Consider the following 19956-nt stretch of genomic DNA (forward strand, 5'->3'; position numbering starts at 1 on the left):
TCCAAATTTCTTCATTTTAATTGAGTCATCTGTCATGCCAAATTCATAATCAGTGCATAATGTGGTGTAATCACATGACAAAACACATAGTGTATATTATTACAATTAGCATTTTAATTCTCAACAGTGGGCATTCAACTAATCAGAAGCAATCAACTGAAATAAACTTTCTTCTTCCTGTGTAGACCCTACTAAATTGTATCATTTGTGAACATACGTCACAAGATTTGAACAGTGAAAACAAAAAGCATTGTAGTTCTTCTGAGAAGCATTCATTCATTTTAAAAAATATCATCTGCGAATGTGTGACAATCACATTATGGAGATCTAAACATGCATCACATCCTCATCAGTGTAAACGTTTAAGAGTTAATCAAAACTACTGAATTCCAGTCGACATGGCACCACAGGTCATTCCAACAAAGCACAGGTTGAAAAAGTACACAATCAATCTTATAAATCTCTTTTATGTACAATTTCCTAAAAGGTGAACTAAATTAGTTGTGTGTTCAAACACAAATTCAAAACCAAGGTCAAAATAGCAGCCGATTCGACTTCAAAACATCATTACTTTTTCCAGCAAGACTTAAATAGCCATGAGTCAAATATCCATTCACCCTGTATCCCAAAGCTTCAACCCGATGCCATATAAAGTATATCCAGTATCTCAACAGGCAAATATAAGCTATTAAAATATCACATATCAACAATCAATAGCATCTTTAACAATTCTACTGAGAAGTAAAATCTACAATTAGTTTTCACGTGGAAATAAAAATCAGCACTGTTAACAAAAATGGCACAGGACAGGTGAGGAAAATGACACAAGGAGAAACACACCAGTATCAAGTAATATCATGGCCTCTGAACACCACTCAACGTGCACAGTTATCACGGCTGGAATATAACAAGGGAAAGTAGGCACAATTACAAGACAATCTCCCGTGTGTGAACACATTTTCACCACTTAAAAGGGGTCTTTGGAGTTTCCAAAGGAAACATCTTTGGGTCCAACGTTGGCAGGTCCAGAAGGTTCCACTTGGGAGTGTTGGTGAGCAGGTCCACTTGGAGGTCCACTTCAGTTTCCGGAGTACAGATCCATGGTGCTGGAACTGAGGACTCGGCTTCCTCTCAGATCATTGCTTCGCCGAGTCTGCCACAGAAATTGGACGTTTGTTAATACTCGAGGTGGGCGGACTGATCCGAATATTATCAATAGCAGGTAGTATGGGGGGCAGCACGGCGGTCGAGTGGTTAGCGCGCAGACCTGGGCTCAATTCCACCCTCGGCCATCTCTGTGTGGAGTTTGCATGTTCTCCCCGTGCATGCGTGGGTTTTCTCCGGGTACTCCGGTTTCCTCCCACATTCCAAAAACATGCTAGGTTAATTGGTGACTCCAAATTGTCCATAGGTATGAATGTGAGTGTGAATGGTTGTTTGTCTATATGTGCCCTGTGATTGGCTGGCGACCAGTCCAAGGTGTACTGCGTCTCTCGTCCCAAGGCGGTTGGGATAGGCTCCAGCAGAGGATAAGCGGTAGAAAATGAATGAATGTATAACGCATTCCCATAATGCATTTCATTTGAGTAAATCAATTAATTGGAGGACAAGCAGCATATAAAAATGGATGGATGGTGCAGAAATAACCTCCACCAGAGAGAACCAGAGGAGCACAGAGGGAGGCTGACGTCAGCACCCCAATGAATGTGTTGCTCGGATGCAATTCATATTTTTACTTGTATTAGTACATGTTTGTGTACAAGGTTTATTTACAAGGCAAATAAACCTTGTACAAATACAAAAGATAAATATTTACTCCCTTTAGAAGATCACCAGACACATACAGTACATTGTATGGCCGATAAGGGCACTCGGTTCAAAAGCGATAGAAAATGAATGACTGAATGAAGTAGTATGGGTGAGATAATAAGTAATGAGTTTTGCCCACCTCTAGTAGTGTAAAACCAACAACGTAACATCACAAAAATGGTGGCTCACCTGAAAGGCCTCGTCGCCTGTCTTGTTCAGGTAGTTCAGCGATGCGGCTCGCTTCATGCTGGTGGACAAACAATGCAAACACTTTATCATAACATTTGTTACGCCGCTACTTTCGGAGATCTGTTCCAAGCCCAGCATCTGCAATCCATCACCATTGAGTGAAAATGACTTTGTGCGATTCTTACTTGGTGCTACGAGGCTCAGGAGGTCCGTTGCCCTGCAGTTTCTTGACCAGCAGCTCGCTGCTACGACGCAGCACATCTCTGAGTTTGCCCAGAGAGCCGCTACGCTGGAGGGCACCGCTGCCGTCCTGCAGAAACACACTCATCAAGACACCTGCTCAACACATCTGGCAACAGACTCATAGATTCATAGATACATCCATTATTTGGTACAGGAGAAACATAGACTTGTTTGTATGAGCGTTTCTCCTCCTGTTTGTGAGTCAGGTTAGTTTTATCCTACTGATGATGTGATGTTCACCTTATATCATATATGCAGAAATTAAATTTGATACATATTTTGTGCATGAAGAGTGTTTAATCTTTAATTTCATACCTTGCACCGCACGGGGTCTTTAATGTAAGTGTGACATGTAAGTGTGTCATATGCAGTACTTTCTTCATCCTGAGGGGTGGGGGCGTGCGACATTTGTATTCCCTGCTGAATCAATTAATATTTGCCTTCCAAGACAGAGGACTGTCGCAGTTTGAACAATGCTCCCTCACTATCACAATTCTTTTGAAAATTAATTAACATAACAACCTTTCATGGTTGACCAGGGTCTATTAGTCAAAACATATTGAAAGTTGTGCATATATGTAGTATTCTGGTGGTTACATGTCAGTAATGTTACATTAATGAGACATGACATTATATTACATTATCTTTGCATGACTGTGAAAAAAAGTTTTCCCGTTCCGTGTGGAAGTGGTTAAGTTTGACATCTTACTTTGTCCTTCTTCCGCACTCAGTTTGAAACACTTTAAGTTTAGAATAAATTGGAGGCTATCTTGATAGCTGGGGGGCATTTTACTGTGATCTCATAGCCTGTGGATTACAGTTGAGCAATGTGGTGTAAACAAAATATATTAGTGGAGTGTACAGGTAACTATAAGGGTTTTTTCATTTCATGTCTACAGAGCATTAACAATGGTAAAAAATGGTATTTAAAACATCAACAGGTTTTCTATGCTCTAATATTCAGAAATTCACTTATCGCGATCGGGCCGGGAACCACTTAACAGTGATAAACAAGAGACAAGTGTACATCCAGGCTCACCAGAAGCTTATCAGACTTTGATGACAAAGTATCAGAACTTGTCCTGGAGAAAGATATGGTTCATGTACTTCTTATTCAGATAAAGCCTTTTTTTTAACCAAAGTGAATTATCTTTTTCCTTTTCATTGTTTTAAAAGGAGTCACTGCATCACCTGCCATGAACTTCACCACCATCAAGGTAACAAAATGGCACCTCACACACTAGAGTTTTTTCCAAATATAAAAACGTGATGGAAAAGACAATTTTCACAAATGAAAAAAAAAGCTTTATTTGCGATACCCACAAGTGTTGATGCAGTCATCTTCACAATGCAGACTGGTAAATATGACGCAGTTCTACCTACTAAGATAGTGATACTAGACCTAAAAGCATGTATGCTCTTCCACATTGGGGAAATGAAGACACTATTTATATTTATATATATATATATATATGTATGCCAAGAGTAGACAGATCAATAAATAAGCATTCCACTGACACAACATTACTGTTCTAATTATGCGATGCACATGGTCAATTGTATAGCTGAGAGTTGAAGTAGAGGTATAGATGCATTCTTTGAAAGGAATGAAGAATCAATGCAAGTAGAACAGTGAAAAGCTGGAGAGTGAATGCGCTAAGAGTACAGCCAACGACAACACTTCCAAGATGTTAAAAATGCACATTCAGCTAGTGAAACATGTGACGGAACAGTCGTGGATGTTGTGTATGAACATTTTTACTTTTGGCGGAAGAAAACCACATTTCACTAAAACCAATGTCGACATTGTGGACGCTGTCCGAGCAGGACATACACAAAAATACTCCCAACTACTGTGAATCACGACTTCCGCTTGAATAACAATAATAAAAGGCCATTGTGTATGAACACTAATTTTTTTTGCATTTCTCATCTTTGTGTGATGCTCCTGTTGGTCTCTGCTGTCACGATTTACAACATGCAGCTTTTCTTTTAAATCGCAGCCTTGTGTGTTCCCATGTCACACAAAGAACAGTACAAAGAGCAAGGACACTGAAGACAAGAAGAGCAACCAGAGAATGAATTACCATGGCAACAAAAGGTTGATGTCAGCTGACTGTTTGCCATCAGAGTCAGACATTGGCAAGTCTGTGCATTGGCATCTATGTCATTTATTTAAATACTACTGCTTTAACATTAAGCCAAAATAATGTAAAAAATGTAAACAAATCATACAAATATGAAATAAGCTCTTTTTTATCGACAGAACAAAGACTCTTCTTGTTCTGGCCAACTCAGCTTCCAACATGGCATATATTTGCATATACGCATGTGAAACTATACAGTACCATAACCGTTCAGGCATTTGATCTCTTGACATTAGTTCACAATATTAAACACAAAAGTACCTGTATTAAAAAATATGTTATGTGGCAAAACATGAGATTGATTAACCTCAGCAAAAAAGCATACGACGCATGATGCAGGTGACGATTTCAGAATTGAAGCACTAATAGGAACTGTGTTGTCGGTGGAATACCATGTTTTCTACTATGCCGCCATTTCTATTTTGTTAAAATAAATATACTGTGCATATGTGTAACATGGCAAAGCAAGCTGAGGAGAAGAGGAAAATGAGGGGAGGGAGGGAGATATTCCACACACAAATACACACAAGGAGTGAAACGTGGGTTAGTGAAAGGAAAGGCTAGAGGGCGCCAGAGAAAAGACAGGAAACCAGGAGAAGCCGAGATGAGAAGACCAAACGCCCCGGCAGGTCTCAGCTGGACAGTGGACTGATGTGTGACAGCCGAGGGAGGGGGGAGAGATGCTTTCTCTGCTGGGGAGGGGGGCACTGGAGAGGAGCTGGGGGAGAGCGACAACACGCATCCCTTTAGCTATTGGTTGGGGGAAGGAGAGAGGGATGGAGGAATAATCTTGATGGCTTAGGCCTGATAAGAGAGAAAGAGAAAGAGACACAAAAAAAGGACACAAGTTGTAAAATGACCAATTCTGGGTTGGGCTTGTGTCATCACACCTACACGTGACCCCTCATCTACATACACTACTCTCAATAGCATGCAGCATTAACAACTAGGCCTGGTCTTTGTTAACTGCTCCAGTTTTCATAACTTCATGAAGGGGGGGAGCCGAAATCCAGATTAGAACCTCCAAGGTCTACTTCGATTAAATCATGGAATTTGGTGCTAGATTTGAGAACAGCAGTGTGTTTAATTTTAATGCCCGTGTGATGTTGAAGAAGGTTCAAATATTACTTAAATCATTACCATGTACACCGAATAAAGGCTTCATGATAGTGATTCCGTATGACACTGACAGTTTCACTAATTAGTTCAATTTACATTACTTAATATTAGGGGTGCACACATTGCTATTTTCCGGCCAATCGCATAAGCTTACCCTGCCGATTTATTTTTATTTTTAATAAATGCCAGTGTACACTTTCAATGCTCCAGTCTTATATTGTTAAAAAAAAAACATTGAGCGATACCCGTGAAATAATGAAAACTTGTTTGAGCTGCACATGAGGTATTTCTCGCAAATACAAATGAAAGGTTTTGAAAACCGTTGTCCAAACTACTAAATGATATCAGGTCCTTTAGTCTTTTACTTTTTACATTTTCAAAACAAACAAAACTAGAACAAAGTGCAGACCTGATTTGAGCCCCTTGCTAAAAATAACGTGCACAGTGACCAAACACGGCTGGTCGTCCAATGCCGTGACGTCCATCATTTTCGTTAAGTGCTACAAAAGTTTGGGAGCCAGCTGTCAGTCTGGCAGAGCAAAATGGGGCAGTGGCTGACTTCCAGACCTTTGTGGAGATAAGATCGGTGGATAAGATCGGTTTCATGCGCAAGGATTGGCCAGTTGCCCAAAATGAAGGCAATTGGCATCGATCGATGAGGAGTTTGCCGTTGGAGGTTCCACTGTATTCATGACATGCTAGCGTTTGTGTTGTAGTGTCATTTGTTATGCTCAGTGAAGCTCAACATGGAGGCTGAGCAGCATTTCAAGGAAATATCATTGGTAAGCTGTAACTTTGCAGCCCCCCCCCCCCCCCCTTGCTGCGCTTGAAGAATGACAATGATACAGCAAATGGGTGTTTGCAGTCACAGTGACTCAGCTGTTTTTGCTCTCCTGAGTTCCAACTTGGCAAAGTGCAGCCATCTAGTGAGTATATGCACTGCAGAGATGGACCTTCAAGCAAGCACCAGTACGGAATATCACACACTAGTTTAAGGTGTGCACAACCATATTCACTGTATATAAATGTTCTTTCCTATTCCTATTCTAAACTATTATTCTCAACATTCCCTTTGTGCTAATACATTAACAATTAAAGCACACACAACTACTCAAGTACTTGTCAACCCACCCAAGCTTTATGAGTGAAAGTCAAGGAAGGGAGTACAATCCACTGAGTATAGATAGGAATTTAGATTTCTGAGAGGCTGATTGGTTGTCATGGCAATCATAATCTCCAAGGTTAGTAATGCAAAGAAAAGGCCAAGGCAAGACAACATGCAGGCAGGTAGACAGACAGGACGCGTCAAAAGTACACAAATCATGCATTTTAGGAAGACACACAAACACAAATTAACAATCAACACAAGTACATCTATAATGTTGTTGGCGTGTACCCTCTCTTCGGCCAGATCTTAACAGATTAAACATAAACTCCATGTTGGTGTTTTATAAGAAAATAATAATCATTCTAATACTAACAGTGTCATTATAGTGTGTGAATGGCATTTAGTTAAACACAGCTCACGCAAGTGATGAACAGTTTGCTCAACAGCTATTATAACCTGGATGTGGTTGATGTCCAAATCTAAATGTGAGGAATTAGCGCTCAGACACAAACAAGCATGAGAATCAGGGTGTTTTGTGTGGCTGTGATCTCGAAAGATCCCACGCACAGCAACCCTCCACATGCCACCACATGTTTTTGAAAGCATTCCCATTCAAATGTGTGTAGAGAAGCACATTTACTCAAGTGCTAGCACCCTCCCTTTATGTACAGTCACTCACTCGGGACAGCAAACATCAGGTTAATATGGCAACCGCATAAAAGCACATACACCATTAATGAGCATGTTTAAGGCTGGAGTCCATTAGGCCGGCATGGCTGCATGCATGTTTCAACGGGCTGGAGCAGTGAGGGGTGAGGCAGGGTGAGGCTGCACACAGTGTGTGAGAGGCACAGGCTCAGTGAAGACACTCCTACTGTCACAGTCTCATCTTCTGGCTCATGTAAAATTCACCACAGTGTTTCTAACTGGGACACTCATCTAGCTGTGTTTCTGTCACGGCACAATTTGCTACACTGAATTCTGACTATACTGTATAAATGAGGAATAATACATTTAATGGTACTGAAAAAAAATGGTGAAACTATCAAGAAGCATTACACAGCAGGATGAACTGTAGATATAACGGAGGACGGGTAGGATTTAATAAGCTATGCTTCTCCCTGCTCTTATTCGAACATACTGTATGTAGCAACGAATATATGTATATATATATATATATATATATATATATATATATATATATATATATATATATATATATATATATATATATATTGTATTTCAGTGTAATATTGTATGCATGTTGGAAATATCTATATCCATATGATCTATAACAATTAGTACTACATGCATGGGAAACATTTTGTCTGTGAATCCTATGGCAAATGTGTATTAAGTGTTCCCAGGCTGCCTCAGCTTGAGCCTGTGCCATTTTTAAGGACTCCTCTTATGCAGAAACAATGCCAGCAAACACAGGACATAAAAAAAAGAAAATAACAATAACAAGCTATGAACAAAAAGACAAAACATCTCGCCCAGAGGAAATGCTCTTAAATACAATCTGTCGCCATGCCAAGACACTCAATCAGTTCTATCTTTCAACAAAGATATGTTGAATAAAAACCCTCATAAGAGGAACAAAGCAGCAGGGAGCTCTTGAACTGGTGCAGATGACATCCCAGCCCAGATGTCTACAAAAAGTGTGCTTACTTGTAGAATGTTGTTTAGCACGGTACGGGACACTCAATTAGAAACCATTCTGTGCCAGTCAAGACGCCCTGTGATATTTTCAAATGCTCTTGTTCTTCCAATGAGGGCCGCGGTCTTTTATGATTCAATTAAAGTGGATCTGTACTCACCCCATTCCACTCCACGCCCATACTCACTTCCTCGCCAGTTTCAGAGCCGCTCTCATACTTGACGCTGGTCAAGCTCTCCCTGCTCCTTCGCTTGTCATTCTCCGCATCCTTCAGAATCTCCACCACGCGTGTCTGGTGGATGGGGTCAATGCCCTAATGATAAGAACAGAGAAAGAATCAGACAGAACAAAGATGTTAACATAAGCGACGTGATAATGACGAATGTGTGCAGTTGCATGGGAGTCTTCAAGTGATTTATGTGTTACGTGACTTTTAAAGCAGTGAAGAGAAATATTTTCTATGACTGTGAAATGGGAGTAATGTTTAGGGAGGGAGGTGGAGGCTCTCTGGCGGCTATCACTTACTGTGTTGCTCTGGATCCAAAGCAATGTAGAGAGAGGGGGGAAAAAATATCATGAGATTGACTCTCCTAGTACATTCCAGAAGCGATGCAATCACACTGTCAATTTGCAGAGGTGCAGCTGACCTGTTTGCGGGATCTCACAGCACACTCCTCCAGGGTCTCTGCGGCTTCAAGCTTGCCCTGACGGCGGTACAAGGCCCCCAGGTTCCTCAGCGTGGTGTTGACAGTGGGGCTGTACACACGGGAGACAGACAAACCAATGTTAAGTTATCTGAACGCCACAGAAAGTGTGGTCAGACCCGTATAAGTTGTAAAATACATTGTAATTAGTTTAGAAGGTCTGTGGTCTTGCACAAGGTACTTTTTGTATTCACAGCAAATGTTTGTGTTCTACTAAACAAGCCGAATTACACACACAAAGTGAATTTGTGAGTAAATTTACACAAGATCATTATTATTTCAGTATATTTACACTTCGTGACATTTTTGTTTGGCGGTGGTGCCATGGGATTTTTCTTCTACGGCTCAATAAAGTTTGTGAAACACTGCACTACTGTGTTGACTGTGTGGTTTAAATACACGGGTTAAAACGACATGTACATGACACAATGAATAGACGCTAAAAGAGCTAAAAGAAATGTGCTTCACCTGTTGACTTTGCACGCTTTATACCAGCCTCCGTACTCTCCATACGGCGTGTTGTCCCTGTGCTTGCCCTGGAAGTAAAAGAAAAACAGGGAAGGCAGTATGAAGGGGAGGAGTCGTCAACTGAACTGACAACTTTTGTTGTTTGCATACAACAATTACATGTCTTATGCCGTGTGTAAGCTTTTGCACCACGACAAAAAGATTGTTTCACTTTACAGGATGTGAACCAAACTGATGTGTTTTCGCTTCTCAAACTACATCTTCTGGAATGTGTGTTCATTTTATTTACTTTGGTTGTCAATGTCACACTAAATCAAATATAGATCTTCACCTTGCTCATCTCCTCTCTTTCCTCAGCGTGCATCCAGATGGGCTTGTTTTCAGCTGCAGACACACACACACGGGAGAGATTCGGCAAACTGTACAACACGACTGGAATATACCACATACTTAATCGCTCGAGTCCATGTTGAACTATTCATGATGCATGGAAATAGCTGCACACTGCACAATGCCACGCTATTTGTCTTTTAAATGTTGGTATAATGTGTGTGACACGGTCCAGTGTGCTCAAATACAAATCATGAGAGTATATGATAATACATACATAAAAGTAGTTGCAAATGTTTTAATCACACAACTGTATGACCATAACAAAGTATTCCATACATGTTTTCATACAACGACAGCTGAGTAATGCTGATGTTATGGTTGCCCTTCTCTGCCACTCTTGTTTGATGTCTCTGAAAAATCTTCTGATTTTGATTATTGAAAAATAAACCTGTTACATTTTTGCCAAGCGAAGCTGACACTTTCAATTTGTTTAAAAAAATAATCTATATGCAACCAAATAGTTCATTTTAAACTAAAAGAATAAAATTGCCAAAGTTCAGACAAGGAAGCTCTTTATTTCCCCAAAAGCTTTTTGTAAAAAGTCTTTGAGTCCTTTGAATGGAGATGGTGGGCAGCTGGCTTAGAACACCGTCCACTTTTTAACCATCTGTCCATCACTGCTCGCTGGTGTGAGATAAACAGTAGGTGGAATATGAAACAATAGTGGATGGGGGTTAAAAAAAGAGACACGTCTGAGTGGTAATTCAAAGTAAACCAGCTACATTTTGCTCATGTTGACTTGGTAATTCATCATGTTTGTTGTGTAAAATATTTCCATCATTGATGAGACCTTACCATCAACTGATCCAAACTCTTTCTCATGGGCACGAGTCAGGATCTCTTTGTAAAGAATCTCAGCCTCCTTGTATTTCCCCTGTTTAAGAAAGCAGGACGCCTGCAGAAAAGAGAGTTAAGAGTTTACACCCAATGGGACTAATGGCGCACTCTGCCAGTCCCTGAGAGCAGGTCATAGTCTTCAGGCATATTATCCTTCACACAATAACTCACACAAATTATATTAATTATATTGCAGTACTTAAGTTTATATACACTCAATTGAAATGTAGTACAGTAAACCTCGGATATATCGGATTCAATTGTTCCCACTGGTTTTGTCCGATATAAGCGAAATCCGTTATATGCGTATACCGGAAAATGTCCGTTTTACGCATATATCGGATTTATATCCGGTATATGCGTAAATCGGATTTTATCCGTTATAAAAAGGCACTTCCTTGACTATGTTTCCAATGTACCTCGACTGGGCAATGAAAAGAGACGTAAGGTAATGAGAATTTAACTTTATTGGACTCTGAGCATAACAAATTGTTAATTGAGCTAGGCCCTGTTACGCCCGTCAGGCCTACGTTATTTCCAATCTCATTCACTGCTGTGCTAGTATTATTGACGTCACTCACTTTTAGATTTGTCCTAAATCTGGAGCCAGGAGAAAGACAATAACCAGTGACATCAACAAGATTAGCATAACGATGCGGCCATCCGATATATGCGAGGGAAATTTAATGGAAATGCATTGGAACGGGACTGGAGATTTTGTCCGAAATAGGCGAAATCTGTTATAAAAAATCTGATATATGCAATGAATTTTTATTGGAAATGCATTACAGAAAAATCGGTTCTTTTTTATCTGTCCGTTGTGAGCGAATTTCCGATATATCCGAGTCCGATATATCCGAGGTTTACTGTATATTGCGGCACTTGCTTTCTTAATGTACAGAAAAGGCTGATTTATCTCAAATAGTGGTAATCTGCTGTGTGATAAAACTACCTGATACTGATAAACACTGGAGCAATTACTGTACAATAATCTTGCTGTCTAATCAGCATCTTAATAAGTCATGTCTGTGAGGTGGATTGATTATTTCCAAGTGCTCATTTAGACAGATTTGTGAACAATATTTGAGAACCTTTTGTGTACATACAAACGTTGTAGGTGAGTTTAACTCATGCAAGATGGGAACAAAAACATGTGTTGCATTCAAATTTTTGTTGAGCTTTAGATTTTTTAGAACAACATGAAGCAAGTCATATGACAAGACAACTACTGGTTTGTGTGCAACCAGTGGCAATTACAGACAGTTCTAAGGATGTAAGAGTCAGGAGTCCCATGACTAACAGCCATCTATTTTCTATGCCGCTTATCCACATTACGGTCATGGGGCGTGCTGGAGGCGGGGTACACCCTGGACTGGTCGCCAGCCAATCACAGGGCACATATAGACAAACAACCATTCACACTCACATTCATACCTATGGACAATTTGGAGTCGCCAATTAACCTAGCATGTTTTTGGAATGTGGGAGGAAGACGGACTTCCCAGAGAAATCCCACACGCGCATGGAGAGAGCATGCAAACTCCACACAGAGATCCCCAAGCGGAGATTCAAACCCAGCCACTCTCACACTCACGATTCAAGAGGTACGCTCTCACCAGGTTGTTCTTGGTTTTGGCCACATTGGGATCATCCGGGCCAAGCCTACATTCGTAGATCTCCAGGGCCCGGCAGTAGTAGTACTCCACCTCCTCGTACTTGCCCTGATTCTGACACAGCAGGGCTAGGTTGTTCAGCTGTTTGGCCACATCTGGATGGTCTTTCCCCAAGACCTGTTGAATGTCAAATACATGTTTTCATCATACAGGTGCTCTGTAGGTGCAGCACCTTTTCGTCTTCTGTATGACATATGTGATAGGGCACTCAGTGCCTTCTTCAGATAGTCACGTATCAATAAATATCAAGGAAGCAAGCTTTCATGCAGACATACTCATTGATGGCATGTGCCTACCTTCTCTCGGATCTCTAGAGCCCTCTTGCACAGGGGCTCCGCCTCCTTGTATTTCCCCCTCTTTCCATACAGTACAGCCAGGTTGTTCAATGTTGCCGCAACCTATACAGAAAGTAAAATAAGACATATTACGAATATTTTACCATAACTCTTTCTGACCTTTAAAAATAATAATTAAATTATTGATCACATGTTTGGACCTTTTGTAAAAAAAAATTAATGGTGTTGGATTATGAGAATTAAGTTTTGGTGGTACAAATATGTTAACAGTAGGGGTGTCATAGACCGTTCTACTGCCCATGAGATTTTTTTTCTCTCACCGTGAAATCTTGCCACCTTTTAAATCACATAAGATCTTGTGATACCGAGTTGACAGAATAGGTCATTACTTTTAAATCAATAAATGTTTTTCCCTGGGTGATGCACTATAGTTGCAAGGTCTTGCTTTATGTAGCTGTGACGGATCCACAGCATATGATACACCAGAAGTGCACTTACTGTCTCCATGTTGAAGCTGCGAACAATTAAGAAACTATATGACTGATACTGAAGTATATGAGTGCTCTGCTCATCATTAACATATTCGGTATGGCTGCCATGACAATGGGATCCTTACAGCTGGATGGTCTTTCCCCAAAGTTTTTTCCCGGATGGACAGAGCATCATTGAGAAGATGGGCGGCTTCCTTGTACTTATTCTGATCCCTGCGTGTTGAAGAGGGACATAAGTCAACAGTGGCAAGTGACTCAAAACAACAAAAAGATCAAGTGCTCAGCTACATATGGAGTAATATCTGACCTATAAACTAAGGCCAAGATGTTGAGCATGGTAGCCACATCAGGGTGATCATGTCCAGAGGTTTTCTCCAGGTCCTCCAAAGCTTGCTTGCAGAGAGGGACAGCTACCTCGTACCTGCCCTGAGAAGCATACTGGATCACCAGATTGTGCAGGGTTCTCAGGCGAGCCGGGATCTCATAGCCTCCCTGCTGGGCTGCAGCCACCGCTGCACTGTTGTGTTGGTGCTGCACTATTGGGTAAAAACATGAGCATGAGGAAAAGGTCAACTCATTAAACACATAATCAGAAACTGGTTTGTATAATGGTAAAATTATTTTCTGTAATCATACAGGGTTGTTCAAAAAGAACCGATTTCATTATGCAATAATTTATTAAAGAAAAGCCATAGAAAACTCCAGCCGAGTCACATGTATTATCCTCACAATCAAATTTTATTTCCCGTCTTAGAATAGTTAAATGTGGCCACCACCTGCATCACGGGCAACATCAATGTGATAGGATACTTCCTCTTTGACGCATCTTAGTATATATCACGATTCACTGAGTAAATCACTGTTGGTATTTGATGTTTAAAGTCATCAAGATTAGAGGGTAGTGGTGGAACATGATCTTTTTACATGTCCCCACAAGAAAAAATAAAATTGCACACTTTGAGGTTTGGGTATCACACTAGCCAACTACAAAGAGCAAGGTCTTGGGCCAAATTCCAACCAACATTTCGGAAGGAATGATGTGACTACAGTGCCCCTGTGGCAGCCATTCAAAACTTGTATGCTTGAGAACTGAAGCAATGGGTCATGATATCGTCTCGTTCTTTTTGAATAACACTATAGAATCCAGTTCTAGAGCTGAGGTGAGCAATCTTACTTCCTTGGCCTTGCTCCTCCTCATCATTAGGGAAGAGATCATCCAAGGAGTCCTTTGGTGTATCTTTATCCTTTTCCTCCTGCTGAGATAAAGAAACAAAAACAGGTTTTGCTACAAACAAAATCTTGAATGACATTTTGAGAAAAGGTAATTCCAAGCATCTGTCAAATAATATGCCAATCTACAACAACCAAGCATACAGATGTGATCGCGGCTACGTTCACACTGCAGGATATGATGCCCAATTGAGATTTTTTGTCAAAAGTCCTTTTTTTTAATATGGTCATTCATATTCCCAAACAAGAACAGGACTTTTTAATGTGAACACAAAGCGTCCGGGAAGTGACCTGCATGCCCAAAATTACAATATCACAATCATTTTCGTATGAAAAGAAAAGCTTTTGCCTACATCGGTGAGTACCTTTATCTAAGTCCCAAGCACGGCAAAACACGCCTTTTGCATATATGCAACCTGAAGGGTCCTCTACATACGAATGAGGCCTGCACATACAGTACTGTTCACACTACCATGAAAAAATCAAATACAGGTCAGATATTAGCAAAACAAAATCTGAATTGACCTGCAGTGTGAACATAGCCTACATGTCTGAATCAAAAACCAAATGCATATGAAATGTATGCGCATTGAAAGACACTTTGATATGCAGTATTCTACCGAGGTCACCAGCTGTAATGTTACAAAAGCTACCGTAAGAAGTCCAAGAAGTAAAAAACAAACCAAAACAAGGAACTATCCCAATGGTATAGGTAAAGTATTCACGTATTGAAAAGGTTAGGAACATGCATTTCTGACTTTTGAAGTGCACTCTTCACGCGTAAACATCAGACTGGCCATTTCCAAATAGTTGGTACTTACAGTGGGGGAGGCGTCTTCATCATATTTCTTGAGCTGGTTCATGAACTCCAGATGTTTCTTCTCTTCCTCAAGCTGGGCGACATTTTGTTCGCTCTTTTGCAGCTTCTGTTGGGTGTTAGCCAGCTCGTCCCTCAGCCACTGGTTTTCCTGGCAAAGTCTCCTCACCTGCGCACGCAGCTTCTGCTTCTCGGACTCCACCGCATTCAGATGGTTGGACAGGGCCATCATCACCTAGGATGGAGATGGCATGGGGAAAGGTTAAAAGACATGTGGTACATTACACTGTGAGTAATCCATCCAATATATTACCTGTGCTTCACCAAGTCCTAGCTCAATCATCTCCACTGACTTGCGTAACAGGTTAGACTTCTCGTGCACCAGATTGGCTTCTTCGTCCTTCTTCAGGCACTTAATTGTCTCCAGGAGACTGTGGAGGATTGAGTTGTGCTCATTCTTCAGGGCCTCCAGACCCTGGATTACCAACTTGGTGTTAGAGATAATTTCCTCTTGAGAGAGCTTCTCGAGCTTCTCTTCCCGTGGATACACCATGGTGGACATCTTTATTTGAGCTCAGGGAAACCTGGAGACATTGTTGTAGAAAGTGGAACAATGTATTACACTGCAGAGAACAATACAAAGGGGAGCTACAGCTATCTACTACACTCCTTTATTGCTTGACAATGAAAAGCCCTGCCCTATATTCAGGCAACCTTAGCATGCAATCATAAGACAGCCAAAGTGAGAGGCATAAAGTCATGTTTTATCCATCCATTGATTTCCTAAACATTATACGACTTACTTTGTTGTCACCCAGAAAAATGAAAAATACAAAAATTACAATGTTGTGTTTTCAACAGCTGTACCGTGGATGTCCTTTAGTGCAAAGCCAAGTCTTGGACTTACTGAGGACTTTCAAAGATGATGATGCCATTACAGGGTGTTCTAAGCCTTTAGTGAGCGAATGGAACATGCTATTTTCTCAGTCCGATGACTCACTGAGCCACATCACTTGTAAGCTACATGCACCAAGTAGCCCTGCCCCTACAGCTGGAATCAGGGCTGTGGGTGTATGCAGTAGTTAAGCAGCGAGGATAACTAGGAGGATAAAAGAACAGCTGAGAATTATACGGTGCACTGTGGGCCGCTCCCAGGTCTGATACTTCTGATTCTCATAAAAACAGAACCACCCATACACACGCAAGCCTGAAAAATAGATGTTTTCGGTGTACAACAATGTAACAGATTCGGGAATCCGTTTACTGCAATCTATATTACAAAAAAAATATGTACCTTACTGTGCAAAGTGGAACTCAGGTTGGCAACAATTTAACCCCGCATCATGACATCACAAGTAGCTACACACTTCAAAGCACAAACTTCACTGTCTTCAAGTACAATATTATACTATCCAGTACAGGCAAACCCAGTATAACCGCTCAAACTGGGTGTGTTACTACTTAGTAATTATGGCTTTACTTTGATGTCATGCATGTCAAAAAAATATGAATGAACTCTGTCAGACTTTTCAGGATGCCAAAAACACTGCCGCACCGAAGTTTTTTCCTCCTCATTCTCCCTCCATGGGCCTTATTACTCAAATCTCCTGAAGAATGCATTATGCTTTCTGTGTGACTGGAAAGGTCTCTTTCCTTAGATCAGTCTTTCCTTGGTACATTTTTGTTTAGTACTTTTATATTTATTTATATATATTTAAGAGACAGTTCCAAAACACCCTGTTCTGCTTTACACAAAAATGTAAACATGGGATTCTTACAAAATAAATAGAAATATTAAAATGATATGGTAAGGACATATTCACCTGACATGACATATTAGATAGAAGCACAACTGTCAATACCTCATTAAGTCTGCAATAGTCTTTACTACTCCTACAAAATGTGGAATAATATAAGATAAATGAAGTAGGAAAATGATTTTTTTTAGCTGTGGGCTAACGCTACGTATTGGATTGTTAAGTTACACTTTAGGAAGTTATAATGACAATCGCCCACGGTACAAAGTGGAAAGAGATTGAAATGTGAGTGATCACACACGCTGGCATAGATAGGCTTAGAGTGTGACAAGCTTTTGTCCATTGACTACACATTTTACGGGCGATTGTTCATTTTCCCCATAATAAAAAGCAAAGGCAATTCCTGTGCATGCAAAATAAAGTGCAATGAAAGATTATTAAGCACTCTGTTCCTCAAACAAAAATTCCACCCAAATTTTGAATTGGTACAAAATTGCGAATAAAAAGTGTCATATTTTACCACGTGGTACACTGAATGCACTTCTTGTTTATTCAACCATCCTGGATCACACACCTAACAGCAAATACTGTGATACTTAATTCACCCAATACCCTGTGCAGCAGTGATCCCCAACCTTTTTTTTTTTTTACAGAGAAATTGCTTAAGATGCTCAGAGAAGCAAATCCACAATTGTGCAGTATATTTTTCACTTTAGGATCTTTTCCAACTAAGCACTCAACAGATCTGTAAGTAACAACATTCCCACAACACATGGTGCATTAAAAGATGCTTGACCTCCTTGCTCCAGCAGATTTAGTGAAGTAAAGTGGCCTGGCAATTAACTTACAAACCATTAGCGATGACTATATAAACACAGACTGTATGTGGACATAATACACACCAATATACGATACAGGGTGGAGGGAATCAGTGAGTACCATTGGGAAAAGTATAGTATAGTTTGCGAGGGAAGACATCATTGAGCCATAACATTACTGCTACAGCTAGAACACTAACCTGTTTCAGTTGACGATCAGAGCATTAAAAGTTCATCATGGAGAATAGCGGATGAAATAACGACTTGCCTTCCAGTGAGAGAACACGCACACAATGACTGTGCTAATCCGAAGTGATGCTTCTTGAAATGAAAAAGAACTACCTGACTGTGAAACTGGTTAATGCAAAAAGTGGGGGAATGGGAGAGAGAGCCAATGCTGGTGCCTGCAGGATGACTATGACCTTCCTGCCTCTCCATCGCAAACAACCGACATCAGCTAAGGGCGCACATCCAAAGATGGCCCCGCCCACCCCGGGAGGAGAGCAGAAGAGTGCAGAGGAGCAGGTTGGATGGGGGAGGGAGCCATGGAGATGCTGCTCCTCTGCACTCAGACACAAGAGAATGGGCATGATGAGACACAATGGAAAAGGCCTGGATGACAAAGCTAAATGCCTCAAACAGAGTTTCACATGCCTCTGAGGTTTAGGATTAAAAGCAGTGAACATTTTTTCACAAATAATCTCTCTTCAATACATCAAAGAAACTGTTAAAATGTGACAGTAATTTCATCAGACAAAATGTCTGGGATGGATGGAGGGAAAAACCTCAACGAGAAGCAACACGGAAAAACATGCAAACTCCACAAACATCATCCAACGAGGTGTTTACCACCAAGATAGCCCAACTCTCCCTTGAGACAACTGAGTAGGGAAGCTTTTAAAAGTCAGGCTTTAAAGGTCGGCCAGGAATGTGCTTTTACAAACAAGTAAGATGACTCCTGTTTGCTTGTGATCAAAGGTCACAAAATATTGCTGCCATCATAACACCACTGGCCCCAAATCCTGTGCAGCACAAACACACCCACAGGCACAATGAATTAACTACAAGACATGGATATGAAAGGATTAAATAAAAGCCTTGGAAAAATATTCATGGATTTGTTTGTGACATGTGAGAAGGGTGCGGTGCAATATTTGTAACATCAGCTTTGTGAGGCTGAAGATTATTTATATAAAAGTAAAGTGATATTTGATATTTTGCCTCAATCATTTTGAGTGAGGCTTGGAAAGGAAATTGAAATATGAAAATGCCTTGGATATGCAAAAGATTGGCGTCAGCCTTTCATTTCCAGTCTGCTATACGTAATTAGACATTACAGGGTGCCATTATTCACCTGTTTCCGGCAAGGAGCAATATCTAGATGACTAGCAGACACAAAGCAGGGGTGGTCATCAAGGAGGGTGTGGCGGTGTAACCATGGGGGATATGCCACCCACAGCAGTCCCCCATCACTACAATCAGCTTGAATAGGCAGTTTTATCATTGACTGTATACACGATGTGCCTGGTTAAATAAAGACATTAATCAGAGCTATACCGACACACGTCCCTATACGTGTTTCATGGTAATGAATCGTAAGTCCAAGAAAGGTAAACACACACCAGGATTTCCACAACAACACATGAAATGGTCTATTTGCTCGACTATTATTACCTGCAGTTGTGTTTCAGCTATTGTATTCATCATCATGCACCATTATACCAATGATGCATAATAACAAATGGATCTACGCTTTCGTCAACTAGGCTCTGATGTGAATGTTATTGATGAAAGCTTACGTTATTGGCTACGTTGTTATATACGGGAATGCTTTCACCAATGTTTTTAAACTTAGCAGCAAAGCTTTTAGGATTTGTTCGCTCTGCCGACGACTGTTTAGCTCGGCTAGCATATTAGCATCACCACTCCCTGTTTGTTGCGAACCCGGTTAGGCGCATTAAAGCATTAAAGACTGTATTTTAAGCGTTTCCATTTAAAAATGGATACTGTATAATTACCCAGTCACGTAGATGTCCCCAAATAACAATGTAAGTAAATAATTGAGAACGCTTACCGACAGCTAGAACCTTCGGCTAGCCCAGCCCCTTTAAATCCAAAATGTCTCTCAAACCGCAACGATCTCCCATCAGCCTTTGCGGCCTAGCAAATCTTAGTGACGTAATGTTTTGTTTTTGTG

At 40.7% G+C, this 19956-nt stretch overlaps 1 protein-coding gene across 7 annotated transcripts; it reads right to left on the reverse strand.

Annotated features, from left to right (window-relative positions):
- Positions 1-100: 100 nt before the first annotated feature.
- Positions 101-19956, reverse strand: klc1b (kinesin light chain 1b). 7 transcript variants are annotated; one of them, XM_058059250.1, is made up of 16 exons: positions 19834-19956; positions 15498-15768; positions 15189-15419; positions 14312-14393; positions 13445-13673; positions 13263-13350; positions 12647-12748; positions 12294-12467; positions 10636-10735; positions 9779-9831; positions 9448-9515; positions 8923-9031; positions 8463-8588; positions 2184-2308; positions 1999-2056; positions 101-1153 (listed from the first exon to the last, which is right to left on the reverse strand). In XM_058059250.1, exons 2-16 carry the CDS (start codon positions 15744-15746, stop codon positions 1079-1081), a joined length of 1869 nt encoding a protein of 622 aa, XP_057915233.1. In that variant the 5' UTR covers positions 15747-15768; positions 19834-19956; the 3' UTR covers positions 101-1078. The 7 variants fall into 7 exon arrangements, with proteins under 7 accessions (XP_057915233.1, XP_057915229.1, XP_057915231.1 ...); XM_058059246.1 differs by having other exon boundaries at positions 8436-8588; XM_058059248.1 differs by lacking the exon at positions 19834-19956 and adding an exon at positions 19778-19833 and having other exon boundaries at positions 8436-8588.

Source organism: Doryrhamphus excisus, chromosome 20 (assembly GCF_030265055.1).
Source record: "Doryrhamphus excisus isolate RoL2022-K1 chromosome 20, RoL_Dexc_1.0, whole genome shotgun sequence".
NCBI classification, from domain to species: Eukaryota; Metazoa; Chordata; class Actinopteri; order Syngnathiformes; family Syngnathidae; genus Doryrhamphus; species Doryrhamphus excisus.